General features: G+C 42.9%; 1 protein-coding gene across 1 annotated transcript in view; it reads left to right on the plus strand.

The window, feature by feature from the left end:
* The window catches only part of PSTPIP1 (proline-serine-threonine phosphatase interacting protein 1), a 632908-nt gene that overhangs the window by 453107 nt on the left and 160220 nt on the right, over positions 1-19581 (plus strand). Inside the window, exons 8-9 of the mRNA XM_085644041.1 lie at positions 2773-2818; positions 8730-8809. Coding sequence (XP_085500167.1) covers positions 2773-2818; positions 8730-8809 — 126 coding nt within the window. The remainder of the gene's footprint in view (positions 1-2772; positions 2819-8729; positions 8810-19581) is intronic.

Consider the following 19581-nt stretch of genomic DNA (forward strand, 5'->3'; position numbering starts at 1 on the left):
AATGGATACGTTTGTGAGCTAGATGAAAATAAAATTTGTGGAAACCTCTTCTGGAGAAACATTTTTCCACAAACAGGTTTTCGCAAATTCTTGTCAGGATCACTAAGAAACTTATGTATCAATCCTTTTTCCCGTTCGCAAACGGCCCGATTCACAGAATCGGCCCGTTTACGAACGGCAAGAAGCCTTTTGGGATGTATCATCCCAAAAAGCCATCGCAGAATAGGGAATCGCTAAATTTGCGATTCCCTATTTTGCGAATGCATTTAAGGAATCGTAAACTGCGATTCCTTAAATGCAATTCTGAGAGCACCCAAGTTGTGCGAATTTCCCTAAAGAAATCGCAAATTACCACCAACTTCAAGTTAGTGGTAATTTGCGATTTCCTTGAAAAATGTGCGTAGGGCATGTATGTGCGCCACATGTGCACACATGCATATTTCAGGGGTGCAACAGGGTGTCCTTTTGACACCCTGGCATCCTTGAAATTGCATTCCCAATTTGCGAGTACCTAATGAATTGCGAATGTCTTCCCATTCATTCCTATGGGCCCATAGGAATGAATGGGAAGGCATTCCTTAATTGCGAATCGCAAATTGCAAATCGCAATTAAGGAATACATAGGAATCGCAATTAATATTACGACCCCCTACATACATTTCATTTTCCGAGTCCTTAATAGCGGTTCGCTAAAATTCTCAATTAAGGATTTGCAAGACGTTTTTTTGATACATATGCCCCGTTATGTCTTTTACAGAGGAGAACCCAATCTCCTCCCATTTTATTTCTGTTTTTCCCATGTTAACCTTTTCATGTCTTCATGGGGTGCACATTTCTCCTGCTGCATCTCATCTCATTCTCTGTTTTTTCTTTCTGTCACCCCTTTCACCTCCTCCTGCTCCTCATTCCCTAAATTCCCTCTGCTCCTCTGAAGTCTCTCTGGAAATCCTCATGATCAACACAAACTCACTAAGGGCCTGATGTAGGTAAAACCGAAATACCGAGTCCTTAATAGCGAATTTTACTGATTCGCTATTAAGGACTCGCAAAATTGAATGTAGGTAGGAATCGCTAAAATATTAGCGATTCCTTAATATTCCTTAATAACGAATCCCAAATTGAGATTAGCTAATAAGGAATACAAAGCCCATTCATGCCTATGGGCTAGGAGTCCCATAGGAATGAATGGGAAGATATTCACTATTAGCGATTCGGTATTAAAGAATGGCAAATAGCGGGCGCTATTTCAAGGGTGCCAGGGTGTCAAAAGGACACCCTGTTGCACCCCTGAAATGTGCATGTGTGCACATGTGGCGCACATACATGCCCTCAGGGCATGAATGTGTGCCACATGGCACTTTAAAAAAACAAAAAAGTGCTTTTTTAAAGGAACTCGCTAATTACCACCAACATGAAGTTGGTAGTAATTAGCGATTCCTTAAGGCTAAAGTGCACTTACTTTTGTGCTACTTACATTGCATTTAAGGAATCGCAATTACTTATTCCTTAAATGCAAGAGCAAAATAAGGAATCGCTATTTTGCTATTCCTTATTTTGCTAGTAGGTTTAAACTCACCTACATTGCTCGCAGCCAAATAGCGATTGGTATTGCTGGAATTCTGCTAATTTCAGCGTTACCGATCGCTATTTGGCCACCTACATCTGGCCCTAAATGATTACTGTGAGTAGGGGAAATTATTATGGCACTCTGCAATCTTTATCTTTTTTTCTGAACTGTATTTTTTGGTCTCTGTGGACAATGTTTGTTATATAATACTATAATAATATAATAAAATATCTGAATGTTATTTGTCTGCGAGCCCAGGCTTTCCCCAGCTCTTGCGAAGGGGTCCCTTGACAATTCATCCATAAGGCTCCATGTTGGATGCCCTTTCTTCAAGCAATCAACGTTTTTCGGGGGTGCCAGGTCAACAACCGGTATTGTAGCCTTGATTTGGTTACTACCGATATTATTTCCACCTTCAAAGACCAACAGATGGTTTGTGTTACTTGAAACTCGCGAAGCTTTCCACTCTCCAGCAAAATAAGGCAGTGTGTTACACAATGACTCCCTGACCCTGTTGTCCCACCTACTCTGTATGGCATTGTTACCTTTTGGGCCCGTGATTTGAGGGGGTAATACCAGACCCACTAAATACTGATAGTGCTGGGAGCGGTGCTTACTGGATGCAGCGCTATTGCACCATTCCGAACTATGCACCTGGGAATGATGTATAATGCAGGACAAATGCACGTTTCCACCCTTATGAGGTGCACAGCTCCAAATTCTTTGCAAATATGTTGGCAGGTGTCATGCCAGCACAATATTTTAGGGAAAAACTGCCGTGTTAGTGATACTTTTCATGGAAGTTGGATATCTAGTCAGAGGGGAAAAGGCCGTTTGCTATTGAATCTGGGTTTGCGTGGGACCTGGACAAGTCTTTCACTTAGAAAGGAAACACCCGATTGGCAAGAGACTGATTTACAGCCTTCTTGCTATTTTATAAGAAATGCAGCTCCAGGTATTGCAATGGCTCAGCAAGTGTGCCATGTTTCTTGTTAGAAGCAAAGACCCCTGCTTTGGAAGTTAAAGTCAGTCTTAATTAGAATGCAGCATGCAGTGGCCCCCTCATGCCTGCACCTGTGGCAGTAATAATAGATATATTTAGCTACATTGACAACATGCTCTATTGTTTGCTGGTGCCAAGTTGTTAAAAATACCCATGTCCCAAGGTGGTGTGTGAATGACATGGTCCCTTCTGTCCCTTCCAGATACAGAATAAAGCGAAACAGTGCAGGAGTGCAGCCGGCGAAGCAGGTATGGTCACTTAAATCCTTTCTAACAGCCCAGAGCAGAGATGAAATGACAAAATAAGAACCAAAATTACGTTACCTCCATTGCCCCCTCCACTGCTTTCTATATTTTGTGTGTGTTTATTTAGTACTTTCACAAATTGTGTGTTGGAAAACCGGGTTGTGAACTTTTTGCTAACTTTCTGAGTGTATCCCTACTCCAAGTTAAACCATTTTTTTATTTCTCTTCACCCAAGCGAAGTATTTTCCCACAGGGTAAGATTATTTTCCCCATTTAGTACTGGTAATGGAGGGTAAATGGGGGTCTATTCACAAAGGTGTTTTGGAGTACTTAAAGTAGCGCCTCTGCACTACTCTTTTATGTACGCTTTCATCCTCTTGTGGATTGCCCCAAAAGAACTGACCCCAAAACATCTAAAATGCAACTATTCAGGAACATAGACATACAACAAGTACTAATAGTAAGGATTGTTCCCGCTTCACACTTTTTTTTAAACTCTTTTTATTGATAACAGGGCATAATATAAGCGGTTCCAAGTTGCCGTATGACCGCTTCACACTTTTACTAGTAAGGGGTTGGATGTTTCGGGACCTATTCACAAAGGCATTTAAGAGCACGTAAACAACGACTCCTACTTCCTGTACTCATAAATGCTTGTGAATCAGCCCCTCTAGGTGCATATTTTGGGTAACTGGAATCACAACACAGCAGTCCTTCAATTACGAATTATACCCCTTGAAAAGGGAATAACTGATTGGACCTGGAATCAATGGTGGAATTCTGCACAGTATACCCAATTTCAAAGGAGTTTAAAGTGGGCATGTGCGACCCACTAAGGGCAGGTGGTAAATGTCTGCTTGACCTTCTGCATGGTAGTGGGGATAGAGTGAAGGAGGGCAGGGAGAATGTCCCCTGGAAATGCAGTCCTCCCCCCCCCCCCCGCCCCTGTGCCTTGTCTAGGGATCGGGTGGGATCAGGTTTTTCAATAACTTTAGAAGACTACCAGTCTTACAAGAGCAGAGGCCCTCTGTCCTGGGGTGACCTCAGGAGGAGGCCTGGCTGCAAGCCCAGTCCTACCAAAGTTATGCCTTAAAGGGCCCAATTCAGAAGAGGGGGCTGGGACTCCCACTTGACAAAACATCTGCCCAGTCCTACTATAGAATCTCTTGCATTGCAGCACCAAAGGAGATGAAAGAAAGCAGCCCACTGAGCTCCACCATTAGAAAAAAAATACATACCAACACCTCTTATCTGTTCAACACACGGCTTGGGGTCCATACGTAGAGGGGAGGTAGCTACTGTGTAATATGACCAGCCAGGGTCAGCAAAGAGCACCATATTGCAGAACCTACAAGTACAGCCATTTTGCTGGTGGATCAGGTGCGCCATGTGCTGATTATCATTACACCATTTCAGCCTCAGCACTAAGCTGGAGAAAAGTTTTTAAATAGCTTCTGATATTCCTAAGTGTCTAAGGCAGCTTGGACTTCGAGCAGAGGTGAACAAGGACATAGGCTCCAACATACTTAGCTCAGCCTTACAGTTTTCTTCTTTGGTGGGTTTCTTTGCTTAGACAAGGAAAGATCTCACATCTGCCCCTCTCTTTGAGAATAGTTCTTGTCAACGGGTAGACCCAACAGTTGCTCCTTTACCTCCTCTTTCAGTGTATGGCAGCTCCTTCTGGTAGCCTTATTGTGGGAAGGAGCTCCTTCCTGCAGGGAAATAATACAGGAAGGAAAAACCCAAAGTGCATTAAAAAAACTCCTAATAATGATGAGTGTTGAGGTAAAATCGAGCGCAAAGGTCACATGGGAAGTACTGCTACTGCATGGCATGGAGTTGTTTTTGCACCAAATTCAGCTTTCCCCTGATGGTAATGGGGAACATCTTCAGGGTAGGATGGAACAGGGAAAAGAGGAATGAGAGCTGGGGTGTAGAGACAAGAAGAAAAGAAGGCTAAAGGGTGACTGACAAGCCAGCAAAATTAAAACAAGAAACAGTAGGATTTCTGAAACAGATTCATTATGTCAGACGTTGTTCTCCAGTTCTACCAGCTCTAAATGCCTACACCTACATATCATCTATTCAGATTTTGAAAATAGTGTGTACATTGGTTTTGTTGATGACTCCACTCAAAGGCTTACAGCATAGGAAGAATTCAGTCGTTGAAATTCAGTTATTAGGATCCCCATTAAGTAGCCCCAGATCTTGATACTGGACTTCATCAATCAATCATCAATTAAAACTTTATTCGGCCACATGATGGCCATAAAAGTACATGGACTGGACTTTGTAGCAGTGCATGGCACAGTTCTTAGATGAAGCAATGACAAATGGAGCTGATTGGGCTCTGTAAAATGGCCTGCTCCTGCCAATGATAAGCCTATAGCCTAAGGTGGGCGAGAAGACCTGTAGCTCCGTGGATCCTTGAGTACTTGGTCATTGTGATCGACCCTCAATCTTAAATCTGAGAACAAAGCCATTAAAAAAGATCAATGGGTTAATACATCCAAAGCGACTAACAATGTCAACTGTGGCAGGCTTCAATGCAACCCACAGCTATACCAATTAGGGTGAGACAACTGGAGTACAGGTCAACAGCATGCAGTGTGCAGGAGCCCACAATACAAGTCCCTGTCTGAATGAGTTCCTTTGTTAGTTCTTATTTGGCTCTAGGGCCATCACTGCACTCCAAGGTTTTTAGACTCCTGCTCAGGTGGAATAACTCATGGTGTAGTGTCTGGCACTGTCTGATTGGCAGGGCTCGCTATTCGATGAAGCTGAGGACTTTTCCTCGGCGAACACAGATCATCTAGATGAATCTCTGCTTGCTCAGTAAGACCCACAGTAAGACCCACAATATTGGTTTGCAGGACTGTGGATGCAGCAGATTATGTGTCATGGCCTCGCTGAATTCCTCTTTCTACCGTCTCTTCCCTAGATTCACATGTAAACACCCTTCGCCAAAATGTAGGAGTGTTTCCATGAAAAACACATCCTTTTTCTTGTCACTGAATGTATTCTGTATCCTTCTATCTCAGGGCTGACCCACTTTAGTGTGCAGTGATGTTCAACAATCTGGATCAAGTCAGTCATAAGTAACAAAAAATCTGTCTGTGGCGAGAGGGAAGTCATTTGTTGATTCCAAACCGCTACCATCTTATTATTTTCCCTATCCATTTGTACATTTTCTCCTTGCCAAAAATAGATGAATTAATGCCACTATTTTACCTGGTCATTCAAACCTATACACTAGTATAAAATCTGGTGTTAGCGGTGTTTCGTTAACCCCCAGTTTTTGTGCAGCTACTAACCATCAGATCGGTCCTGGTGGTACTTCCCAATGAAAGCCACGGCACTAGCAGTAATAACCGGTGCAGAGCAGGTGTAAGAACCATTTCCATTCTTTATTGGTCATTTATAGCTTCAATCTGTAAATCGGGTACAAAAACAGAAGGAAAACTTAGCACCAATGCTTCTTTGCACATGTGGTGTGGGGATTGTGTCTGTATTTAATGGTTATGTCTGAATTGTTGTAAAGTTCAACTGTGCCGGAGCACATAGTCCCCACTTTAGTTACACACTTAAACTTGAAATCTTTTTCAAACAGCACCTTGCCACATGCTTTGCACATACTTAGAAATGGTTCTGCGGGCAGTACATTTCCAGATAAATTCATTATCAGGTTGCCTAGTATACTCTGTCCAAGGTTAAGGACATTGAGCAAAGATGCTCTTGTTTTTAATTATCTGGTTGGAGGCAGCTGAGCCGCGAAGACAAACAAACACATCAGCTGTGTACCTCTGACATAGTGCAATTGCAAAAGCTTATTCTATTATATAAACCACCTTGGAGCTTTATGCGTCTGTGGAGAAATTTCATGGATTGTCCCGGACGCCGGGACTCAAAAGCAGCTCTGCTGATTCCAGTCTCTATCCTGCTGATGGCGGCCTACTCTGCACCAGACTGGCTGCCTTATACATCATACACAGGTATGGGGGTTTGGCTGTCCCAAGAAATCTGGCAGAGGGTACTCTTACTATGCTCTTGATAGTTAAGGTAGGATTAGGGTAGGAGTATTCATATATGCATTATCACAAAATCATATAATCACACCATGTTGTCACAATGGTTAAATGATTAATCTTCTTCACCATTCTTGTAGTGCTGGTAACAGATATGTTTCCTCCTGCTACTAATTGCAGCTCATGTTTTTTGCACATGAATACCATTGCTTTGATAAATGTTAGAAAATCCAATTCGTATATTTCTTGTGTCTCCCTCTGGGCATGTCTAAGTAACAAACGAATGGGTAGATCTGTTTCTACGATTTCCTTGGGGAATCAGAGTGCTCATTTTCTGAGGTTGCAAATACCATCTGGTACCCTGTAATGGTTAGGGGTCTGGTTTGGGCACTATGAGCTACTCAGGAATCTGGACAGCACACTCTGCTGGCATGGAAGGGCTCTGTCCCCATATTATGATGTTTATGTTGTTCTAACACGCAGTCCTGCTTAATTCGTAGGAACCATTCGACAGAATGACCCTTTTGGTTTTACCTCCCTCGTTCTCCCCACCCCCTATGGCATTTTGGAAAATATTCATTTTTGGCATATGAGTAACAGAGAGTGGTTGCAATGTCATATAAAAATGTTGTGAGCTAACAAATATCTAGCTGTAATATTAGAAAGCCCAAATGTAAGTCTGGCTTACAAGCACAGTACATGAACACATTTAGGCCATCATTAAAAGTTGGATTATTTCACTGAGAGCAATAACTCCATCTGAAATACTACAAGTCCCAATTTTAAATGTGTCTCGGCATGGGATTTTTAGATCCAAAAACTCTGGACTTGATCATTCAAGGCCCAGAAACAGTGGGCCTGTCACAGTTGCTGAAGGGCAGAGGCTGCATGAGTCTTTCTGCACCTGCAGCAGTCTGGGGGGAGCAGACAGTGCTCCCTTTGGACAGTCAGATGTGTGCCCTGCACCCCTGCTTCCCTAACCTGTCCCCTTCCCGCCCACCTGGTCTCCTCTGACACTCTCCGATTACTCAGAGTAGGTGGAAAATATCAGCATGTGTCCTTTTGCCAAAATAGAGAAAAATTGCCTGGAATTTACCTTGAAACTCTGGATCTAAACAACTGTTCCCCATTTTAGAGAAAAATTCAAAATGGGCAGATTTTGGTGCTGATTGGCCAGTAACGTAGGCCCCTTGTAGCTCCACACAAACAAGAGCCTCATGTACAAAGAATCGATTCAGTAAAAGTGGTCGCAAACAGCGTACTGACTCTTACCGCATCTTTTCAAACCAACCTATTTAATAATACCTCAAAGGAAAACAAGAAGTGTTTACAAAAAAAGTTATTCAAACCATTTTTAGTAGAAGCTTGTGGTCCCATGGCCCACTGACTACTCTTGAATAATATTTTTGGCAACATTGACAAAGGGAACGGATAGCTCAGGTTACCACATGCTTTGAGTTGGTAGTAAAATATTGATATATGATTTACAAATGGATTTCAGTCACAAAACATAATACATAAATAGCATAAGGAATCAGTATTTGGCAGGGTCGCCCTAAACATGTCTTTCTCAAATACTGATTACTTATTGTTTCCTAAACCTATTTGACAATTCGGAAAACCTTTTCCGAATCGTTAATTAGGTCTAGTACATTTCAAAAAGTATTTTAGCAGACAGTTGATCAAATCTGAGGGTTTGCGACTGCTAAAACACTTTCTACAGGAAGCCCTAAATCCCAGCTAACTCATTATTAAGGCCCTCGAGGCCATTTGTCAGTAGTATTTGCATACTTTATGAATTTTTCACTACAGCCCGGGCAACTTAGCCTGTGACGTGTACCTTACAATTCATGACTCGCTCGTGTTAACATAGTTTGCTTATTTTACAGACAAGGCTTACTTACAGAATGTGGAACTGCTTGAGAAAGCACGGATCGAGTGGGAGCTGGCGCACATCAACTCCTGCGACGTAAGACTTTTTGTTAATTTGTAAATATATTATCTTCCTTAAATCCATTCACATTCAGGTAAATCTCCAGTGCAGGAACATAAACCAGATAAGCCATCTCACTGCCAGGGTTGAATAGGCTTTTTATTCCACAGGGCATTTCCCCGGTGGGTGGGAGTCCTTGGATACCGATTTTGAGAGCACAGGGCTGCTGCTGGTGCCTCCGTCCCTTTCCCAAGCTCCCATAAATTAATTGCAGTAGGTTGGGGGAAGCTTCAAGAGACTGAAAAATAGAGGGAAAGAAGGGGAAGATAGAGAAAAAATGTTCAAAGGGGGAGAAGAGAGAGGAGAAAGGGAAGAGAGAGTGGATAGATGAAAGATAGATGCTGGTTTGAGCAGTTTTGCAAGTACTGCTTTTTTTGTTCCTAGTCGGCTCTGCTTGTTGCAGAGTTTGCATGTTTTTACTTCTACATAACAATCATACGAACATTTTGCATAAGTGCTCTCTTCACTTACGATGCTACTCAATACGTGGCCAGTGCTATTTTCTGGAAGTTGTAGACAGCTACCTAAGGCGTCACCACAAGACGGCATCAGATTTCAACAAGGAGCACCAAACTGCAAAATAACAAATTTCCAGAGGGACCGGAAGTCCTTCGACTGGAGTTCCTTACCAGCTGCATTCCACAACCACCTCTTCCCTGCAGCGCTTTCACCCTCGTAAGTTAGGTTTTGAACAGGTTTACTTGCAGGTATCTGCCTAAAATCCTGTACCTCAACTGGAATTTCTCCCATAAATATTGTTGTAACTTGCCATAATAGGTGAAGGGAACGGATATATTTACTGAGGTGTTTTGTATAGTGCTGTGCATTTTAAATCCGTTCCCTCAGAGCGCTGACCCATAGAAGATACAGTTTGCTTATTTCAACTGGAACTTAGTGTCCAGTTGGGAAGGGCAAGTCATTGTGTATGATATTCTTCAACACGTCTCATATTCCATGTCAATTTCAACTGAAGGAAAGTGTGAAAACGTCAATTTTTAGAAGTTCCTGAACTTCATAAGGTTGGGTTACACTCTTAGGTTGGATTAAACCCAGAGATTTTAACCTGTGTTTAATCCTCTTGAAGAGTCATTGGTTTATCTGGAGAGCACATCTTGAGCAAAGGCTTCTGGAGGGGATATTAGGAGGTTTAAGTTTCAGCAGGCATCCTGGATCTTTGCACCCTTGGACCATAGTACATGAAGATCTGCAACACTTCGAATTTCCTGTACAGATTTTCAAATGTTCATAAGTCTTTGGGAAGGGTATTCAATGAGGAATGCCGGATACACTTAGAGTGCTCATAATTCATATGTGAAAGCGTTGTCCATGATTACCATTCTAGACCAAATTTCAGTCATACCTATTGTATTAGAAATATTAGGCCTATCAAAGCACTATGCCACTAGAATGCCCATCAAAGCGATCAATCACAAGACAATGCCAGTCACCTTTAATTTGCCACAAAAAAAGCAAAATCACACTGTCATGAGAAAAGGTGCTGGTGCCTTTATTTGTGAAGCAAGCCTTTAAAATGCACATTATCTTGACATAGCTACTAGATTTATGTAAAGCATTTGACAGCTTCGGGGGTACTTGTATGCAGTAAGGAGATAAATGAGCATGGCAAATGGTCTGGACAGGTTGGTTACCCTTCTGTATGCTGGCGCCCGTGCACGGCTCCGGTCTGAGCAATGCAAATCAGAGGTGTTTTGGATATATAGGGGAACCTTAAAGGGATGCCCCCTACTGCACCTGCTTTTCACTGTGGCAATTGTGCCATTTGCTGGTGTAATGAAAATGGTGGGAAGAGGAAAGGACATTCCTTGGAATGGTGAACATATGATATCACTACACGCGGATAACATTATTCTTTATCTCCGGGACATGGAAACAGGCATCCCAGGGAGCTTGGGCACACTTAAAGACTTGGGGAGGGCATGCAAATTTGGGACAAAGCTTGTGCTTTTCCGGTAACTCCGAGCTATTATCACCCCTGTCAGCAGTTAGCCGTCTGACTATTAAATGGCAGCACCAGGTTTTTAAATACTTGGGTGTTGAAATATATCGCACTTACACGGACATCAGAGAAGGGAAGTTGGGTGGGGCTCTGGAAGCACTGAGGTGAAACATGGCTTTTCTTGCTCTTTGAAGCTGCCAATCATGTTGATAACTGCTGTATCAAAGTGGGGATCTTCCTGCATCTGCTATACTAGTTTGAGAACTTTGTGGTAAATTTAAATTACCTAGACTTAATTTATGCGGTAAAATTCAATAAGAATAACTCAGTAAAAATAAGAGGCAGAATCCGTGGTATTTGAGGTTATAAATGGGAATTTATTCCTTACAAAGGAATTATGGTTCGAACCAGGCAATCGGGTTCCGTCACCACGGAGGTTCAGGAAGGGATCGGCAATACATTATTGACAGGTTATTATATTTATAGTAAATGCATTACAGTAAAGACAGATGCAGGAGGCGTAACAGCTGATAGGTAAGATAAGAATACACATACGTAATAAGAAGGCGTTACAATAGGCGTGCATGAGGGCATGTACCAGAAACGTCATTATGATGATGACACAAGTGGGTGGATCCATAAGAGAATCCTGCAATGTCAGCAGAAATATATGGCAGAGATGCGCGCGCAGCCACATGACGTGTGATTGACGTGTAACTAGAGGGTGAAGGGAACTTGACATTTAGCCCTACATGAGGAGACAGAAGTCTGGGATGTCAGAACAACCTAATCCCAAATCGTATCTAATATCTTGTGTTTAAGGAACTATATTATCTGGAAGGGAAGGTCTCTCGGACAGAGTCTATTCTATACTGACTGCTAGTGCGTGTACAAGCGTCTAAGTGTCTACATGAGATGCGAGGGGGCATGGGCCTACCATGGTAATGAAAGTCATGAATTACTTGCTCGGAGACAGTGAGACCGGGCCCTTTGCTCTGTAGCTGGAAGGATGTTTACCTAAACTACTAGACAGGAATGCATTTCTCGAGGAGCGGAGCAGATAACTTGAAGGCTGAATACAGTCTTGGCAGGCAACAGGCCGAGTCAGGCACCGTTAGCCGCGCAGGAAGTAAGACAAAGGTCATGGATACAGATGCAGGTCCAGGCTGGAGCATTCAGAGGCAGAAAGCAGGAAAAGGCTAGTTGGCAGAATTCAGGGCCTACTCGCCTGAGCTGTAAAACGTGAAAAGTGCATCATATAAAGTCGGTGGCAAGGCATACTTAGGAACGGAATATTTGACCCATTCATGGTGGATCTGAAAGAGGACATGTTAACGTTGGACACAATTGTATTTGCGTCTTCATAGCTTGAAGTGGAGGGAACATACATGTACTTGTAGCATGTACATGGAGCCGTTGGGGTCTAAGATAGGGGACACAATTGACCATAAAAATTCATATTTCCTCATTCCCTCCTTGTCCCCTACAGACCCTTCATGAAATATCGATCCTCAGGAATCCATCAATCTGTTCATGTAACATCATTTGCTCTTCTTTCTTCTTCCGGGATTTTGAATGAGAACTTGAACGTGGAATACATGATGTGGCACACAGGCCGCAAATCGCTGGTCCACATTGTAGACACAGGCAACAACTGAATATTATGAGAAGGCCAATACCTAGGAAGGATAAGATCCTCCATCCCCAGGCTGACAACACGCTCCAGAACCAACCGGACCAAGTCCAGGTGCCTGGATTCTGATGTATCTGGCTTGCAATCTTATGAAGACGAGTTATTGCTTTATATACTGATGGCGCGTTTTCTGGAATGAAAACACAGCAACTCGATCCGATGACCCTACAGGCTCCGCCCCTATCGGCTAGGATGACGTCAAGGACAAGACGATTTTGAAGAACAACAATCCGCATCGCAGACTGCTCCTCTGTTAAGTTGCCTAGGGCGGAAGTAGTTTCATTCACTACTGCTTCAAGGGTTCTTGTTAATCTACGTATCAGTTTACTATTAGTGACAACACCTATGTAGGGAAAGAAACCTTTATTGAAATCTGTGTATTGCTCCCATGCTGTTTCAGTGTAGTCAACAATCGGGAGATCTCTCTGGGATCTATTGTGTACTAAATGGGTATTTCTGTGGTAGTCAGGAGGGGCTAGGAAAACAGGTGGCAGAAGGAATGCAATGTAACAGGTACCATCCCAATCTAGAGGTAAGCGTATATATGCGGTATGACCACATATGAAGTAGGAATGACGGGAAGCTCTAAATGTAGACTTGCCTTGATCACTGAATTCGATCACAGTGGTACATTTACTATGGCCCATGTGTACTGAACCATACTTTCTTACACATAATTCACCTTTAACTGGAAATACTGACATAGCGGGCAAGACTGGTGCAGCTTCGGATTCAACATTCAGAATCATGAGGTTAAGTGTAAAATTACCTATTCCATATACTTCATTTTCTAGGTCAGTTCCTGTCTTTTTGGGAAGTCCCTCCTTGTTAGGGTAGCAGACTTTAAGCAAAACTAAGTTCAGGTTTCCCCATACCCAGTTGCTCTGGAAAACTACAGTGTTTGAATCTAAAGAATTAATCAAACTAAACCATGCTCCACAGGAGCCATTGTGTGTGAACGGGTACGGAAAGAGAGGCAGAACTCCTTTGTATTTCTGATAGGGAGGGAGTCGGCCACATATCCAACAATTTGTAGCATTGCTGGTCTGATGGGAATGATGTAACATACTAATGAATGTGTTGTTGCGCAGCGCAAATCTATAGGACAACTCATGTGAAGGTAATTCGCTAAAAGAATGTTCGGCAGTAACATTGTAAGCACGCTTGGAAATAGGATAGTACATGTGCAACAGTATACTTGCAACAATAATCAATAAATTTAGAAAAAACATAATTAATAATGTTACTACACAGTGACTACGAAGTGATTTACAGTATGCATGTTTCTTGAGCTGTTTCTGTCTATTTCTCTCTCTAATTCGGTCTAGAGGATACATGTCAGAGACTAATTCAACCGATTCACCTTGGAGAGGACTTAAACAATCAAATTGTCTGACTTGCTAGACCTTAGTTTCAGTTTATAGTCTTGAGATTCTGTTTTCTCAACCAGGGGGAGTTTTGAATCAGTCAGTGGAAGGGGGCAGGGCTGAGAGTTCAAATCAGAAGGTAGTCCATGAAATTTCTTGATATGGCTCGAGTGTAGCCAACCCTTACGACCCTCGACCTTCACTGCTGTCCTCGTGGTCAGAAGTACCAATCTTGGTGTTTGCCAGCGAGGCTCCAACGGGCTCCTCCTGTCGAAATTTCTTATGAAGACAAGGTCTCCAGGAACCACTTCATGGGGCTTCACCTCGGTGTTGTCGGGAAAGGCTGCAGCTACCTGTGAACGGCAAGATTGTAGTGCAGACATCAAGGAAGCAAGGTAATCTGTCAGCATATTACAATCAACATCAGTGATTTTACGGGGTATAGGCGTCCCCCACATATTTGGTGGCCTACCGAAGACCACCTCGTATGGGGATAGCCCTGTTCGAGAGTGTGCTACCATTCTCATGTAAAAGAGTGCAACTGGTAAGGCTACTATCCAGTCGACACCTTTCTCTCTACAGATTTTAGAAAGTCGAATTTTCAAAGTCTGATTATGACGTTCCACGAGACCTGCTGCCTCGGGATGTCGGACACAGTGGAATTTCCATTGATAGCCTAACAAGAGTGAAATGTGTTTCATTAGCTCGGATGATAACGGCTGGCCGTTATCTGAGTACACGATACGGGGCAAACCATACCGTGGGAAGAATTCACGAACTAACTGTTTGGCAGTAGTCGGGGCAGTGTAATCTGAGACGGGATATGCCTCTGTCCAACGGGAAAGAGCACATACAACTACGAGGACATATTTGAATCCTCGACAACGTTCCATCTGGATATAATCCATCTGGAGGACTTCAAAAGGGTGATCGGGAGGTTGAAATCCACCCTGCTCTACAGGTACGCCTTTACCTGGGTTGAACTGACAACAAATCATACAAGTTCGGACTTTCTGTTTGGCTGCTGCTCGTAAGTGTTTGTTGAACCAAATGTGTTGAATACTATCTAGCATAGCTTTTTCTCCCAGATGTGCTGGACTATGTATGGTATTAATGATAACTTGAACCATGTAGTCGGGGAGAAACCATATAGATTTTCCCTTCGTCATCCATCCCTGATCTGTTTGGATCCCTCCTAATTCAGTCCATTTCTTTATTTCCTCTGGTGTAGCATGTGTCTGTATGTCAATTACATCAAGGGCGGGATCCTTAACTGTCATGCAGTGTGTCGATGTCGGAACTATTGTCTTTGTCACGTCAGTTTCATGAGTCCGATTCTGTGCTGTTTGCTTAGCTGTTCGGTCTGCTAGATCGTTACCCTGGGAAATAATATCGGTGACTTTTGTATGGGCCTTACACTTCATGATAGATATCGCAGTAGGTAGATGTATTGCATCTAATAGAGCTTGAATGAGGGGACCGTGTTGAATGTTGGCACCATGAGAAGTTAAATAACCTCTCTCTCGCCAAAGGACTCCGAAGTCATGGACAACTCCGAATGCATAACGTGAATCTGTATATATGTTAACTTTTTTATTTTTGGCTTGAATACAGGCCTGTGTCAGAGCGATGAGCTCTGCTGCTTGAGCTGACAAAGTGTTAATACGATTCGTTTCAATGACTTCAGTGTCTGTTGTGACTGCATAAGCGGCCACTAACTCTCCTGTACTTGTTCTCATACATGAACCATCTACATAAAATGTCAGGTCTGGATCTGATAATGGAATATCTGTCAAGTCTTGTCTGGGTTTCGTCGTAATAGTAATAACTTCAATACAATCATGTGCTAATGGGTCTGTTCCACTTAATGGCAAAAGTGTGGCAGGATTTAATGTACTACAACGTCTGATTTCTATGTGTGGCTGGAACAATGTTAGTTCATAACCCGTCAGTCGTGCTATAGTCAAGTGTTGTGTTTGTGTCCGGTTCAAGAGAACCTCTACTGCGTGTGGTACTTGTACTGTCAATTGATGTCCTAATACTATGGAATCGCTTTGTCTGATCGCTAAAGCTGTCGCTGCGACTGATTTCAGGCACGCAGGAAGAGCCTGAGCTACGGGATCTAATGTGCTAGAAAAGTAAGCACATGGTTTGTGTGATCCTGCTTGTTCCTGAGTGAGTACTGACAAGGCAGTACCTTCACGTTCTGTAACAAAGAGTGTAAAAGGCTTACTGTAACATGGTGTCGCTAAAACAGGTGCTTGGCATAAGGCTTTCTTTAAGTCTTCAAAAGCTTGTGTATGTTCTGGAGTCCAAGGGAGGACAGTCGATGTCGCTGCCTCCTGGGTTGTCAACTGAATGAGTGGTTTTGCTAGAAATGCATATTGGGGAATCCACTGCCTACAGTACGAAGTGAGGCCTATGAAGGCCCGTACCTCCTTTTGTGTCTTGGGTGGTGGCATGTTTACAATTAACTGGATGCGGTCAGGTGTGAGCTGTCTCCCCCCCTTGGGCAGCAAGTGCCCAAGGTACACAACTTGCTGGGCACAGAATTGTAGCTCCGAAGGGGACACCTTGTGCCCCTTGTCGGCCAGAAAATGTAAAACCGTCAGTGATGCTTTTTCACATTCGGGTTCGCTTCGGGCGGTGATCAGCAGATCATCGACATACTGAAGCAGTGCAGTGTTAACAGGCATGTGGATACTGTCAAGTTGTCTTTTCAGTGCTTGGCTGTAGATGCTGGGGCTTTCTGTGAATCCTTGAGGTGCGCGTGTAAATTTAAAGCTTCGTCCATTTAAACTAAATCCGAACAAATATTGGCTTTCCGGATCGATTGGGACGCTAAAGAAGGCATTCTTGAGGTCAATTACGGTGAAGAACGTTGCTTCTGAATCAATAGCTGTCAGTAATGAAGAGATATCTGGGACCACGGGATATTGTGGTACAATGCATTTATTCAATTCGCGCAGATCAATAACTAATCGATATACTGGGGGTGCTTTTGGATCAGTTCGTTTAAGAATCGGAATGATCGGAGAATTACATACATTGGAGTCCGTTTCCACAACCACTCCTTGTGCAATGAGCTCGTCAATGATTTGCAGTAAAGCCACTACAGCATCTGGAGGTAACTTGTATTGTCGCATTCGTGGTAATACCACTCCTGCTTTGAGTGTGACTCGATATGGTGTAATGTGCATACAACCTACATCAGTGGGGCCTTGTGCCCATAAATGTGCAGGTAGATTCTGTAACCGGTGATCCATGTCTCTTGACACGTAGTGACCTTTAAAGTCACGCAAAAATAGTCGTACTCCGTCCGGAGAACAACATATTATAGCTCCTAGAGCTTTCAATGTCTTTATACCTAACAAGTTTTCTGGACATGATTTAGTAAGCAATAAATCTGTAGTCCGTGTCAATGGACCAACTGCAAGTGGAAGCGGTTGCGATACTTCGTTAATAGTAGGCTTTCCTGAAAAACCAAGGGAAATATTCTGTGAGCCTGAGAGGGGTGCCCCTGGAACCTCGTCGTGACTTATAGTTGTTCTGCTTGCCCCTGTATCAATTAAAAACTTTCTGTCTTTCCCTAATACTTGACTCTGTACATAAGGACCCTCTTGATCTACGGGAACCTCAATAAGGGGTAAGCCAACTTCCCTCTCTAGGCTATTTCATGTGTATCGCTGATAATCTGGATACTCATTTTGTGCATACTGGTACATCTGTTGTGTCGTGTTTTGTGTTGCGGCAATAGGCTGTGACTGTGGTACCGCTACGGTCTGTTGTGCAGCTTGCATAGGCTGTACATTCTGAGGTGCTTGTTGTTGGATCTGATCCTGTCTAGGCGGACGTGGTCTCTCCTTGGTTTTACCCGTAGAGATATTATGTTTCAGAACTGCACAATCGTTTATATAATGACCTGGCTGTTTACAATAGTTGCATGTCCCTTTAACGGGAACCGCTGAATTACTGGACTGTGTCGCACCCTTTTTATGACCGTCAGCTGGAACTGACTGAGCAACAAGCATTTTCATTTTCGTGTCTTTCATACGTCTTTGTTCGTGTTCTTGTTCTTCTCTAATTCTATTCTGGTGATACTGTAACATTTGTAACATTTGTGAAGGAGTGTTAGCTTGCCAAGTGCTCTCAACTTTCAATACTCTGTTTTTAACCTGGGGCAGGGAATTCTCGACTAGTTTTGTTACAAAAAGATGTGGATATGACTCGCTATTTGCTTTTAAGCCGCTATTAATACCAAAACATTTTTCAAATCGGGAATAGAAATCACTAGTGTCTTCATCGGGTTTCTGTTTACAGGCTGAGATTGCACCCCAGTCTTCCTTTTTCGTAGTTAATAAACGTGGCAATACTTGTACTAATAATCCTGGTAATGCTTTAATTTTGTCCCCAAGCCCTCGGCCTGCTGTTCGGGCTTTTTCTTCGTTTTCTAATGCGGTCCAATCAATCTTTTGGTCTCCCACCTCCCATTCCTTTTCTTTGAGTTTCTCGTAAATACCGGCAGGCAATAATACTTTCAATATTTTCATAATGTCAGGATAGGTATAATCACCCATGAGTAACATGTCCTTTAGTTCACGGAGACAACCTGCTGTATCTTTGTTATGGCTGGGCACTAATTTTTTCATTTCCAATAGTTCTGTTTTAGTTATGGGCGTGTACACAAACACGCGCGAAAAAGAATCATCCACATTTTTAACTGGGTGCACTTCTCGTAAGGGATTCTGTCTGTCTATGTAATACATTTTTCTTTCCATGGAGGGAGCTGAATCATGCTCTGGACATAGGAAGGCACTGTATCGATGCCGATGTTCTAGAATTTCTTTAATTAGATCGGTCCCCATACCTCTCCATTTATTCGTGAGTAATTCTATCAGTATATCAGGTAGGGGACCAGGATCGGAGTGTTCGTTTTTATACAATATAAGGAGGTGTTGTATCATGTATATACCAGCTAAACGCTGTTCGTCTGGTGTGAGATTCAGAAATGTGTGTGCTAGCGCATCATCACTGTATTTTTCAGAACTGTCAGCCCATTGTACTGCTGACCTGGCTAATTCTTGTTCATCCATAGAATCGAGCACATGGTACCCCCTTCGTTCTCGAAGTAATTTATCAGTAGCCTGAAATAAGTGTTCAGGGGTCCTTGGATTTGAGATAGCTGCTTGAAAAATTCTGTTACATTCTGGACGTATCGGACGTATTGTATTATTAAAAGATCTTCCTTTTCCTACATAAGCTATCGTTTCTCTAGCTGGTAGTTCTAATTGTCCTGTGCTCATTTCTGACTGTTCCTCCTCCTCTCCCTCTGATTCAGTTTTATCTGCCTCTAATCTTCTTTCATGTATTCGTTCTACTTCTTTTCTGATCTTTCGGTGCATAACTTCTATACTCTTCTGTTTATCATGTTTTCCGTCTGCTATATTCTGACCCCATCTGGTAAGTACTTGCATTTCCTCCGGATCTACCTCAGGCCTATCTCTGTTTCTGATCAAGCAGTTTATGAAGAAGCGTAACAATAATTTTTGCATGTCCACTTTCTGGTATTCCATGGCCTCGCCAATACTTTCAGGACCTTCCCCTGTTTGGATAAAGTGATATATTTTGTCTAGATGACCAATCATTCCTGGTAGCGTCATTAGATAGGTCGAAACTCGTCGTAAACGTACTGATGATAGCAACATTCTGTCATGTTTACCGGGCACGGGAT

This window comes from Triturus cristatus, chromosome 3_1, assembly GCF_964204655.1.
Source record: "Triturus cristatus chromosome 3_1, aTriCri1.1, whole genome shotgun sequence".
Lineage (NCBI taxonomy): Eukaryota > Metazoa > Chordata > Amphibia > Caudata > Salamandridae > Triturus > Triturus cristatus.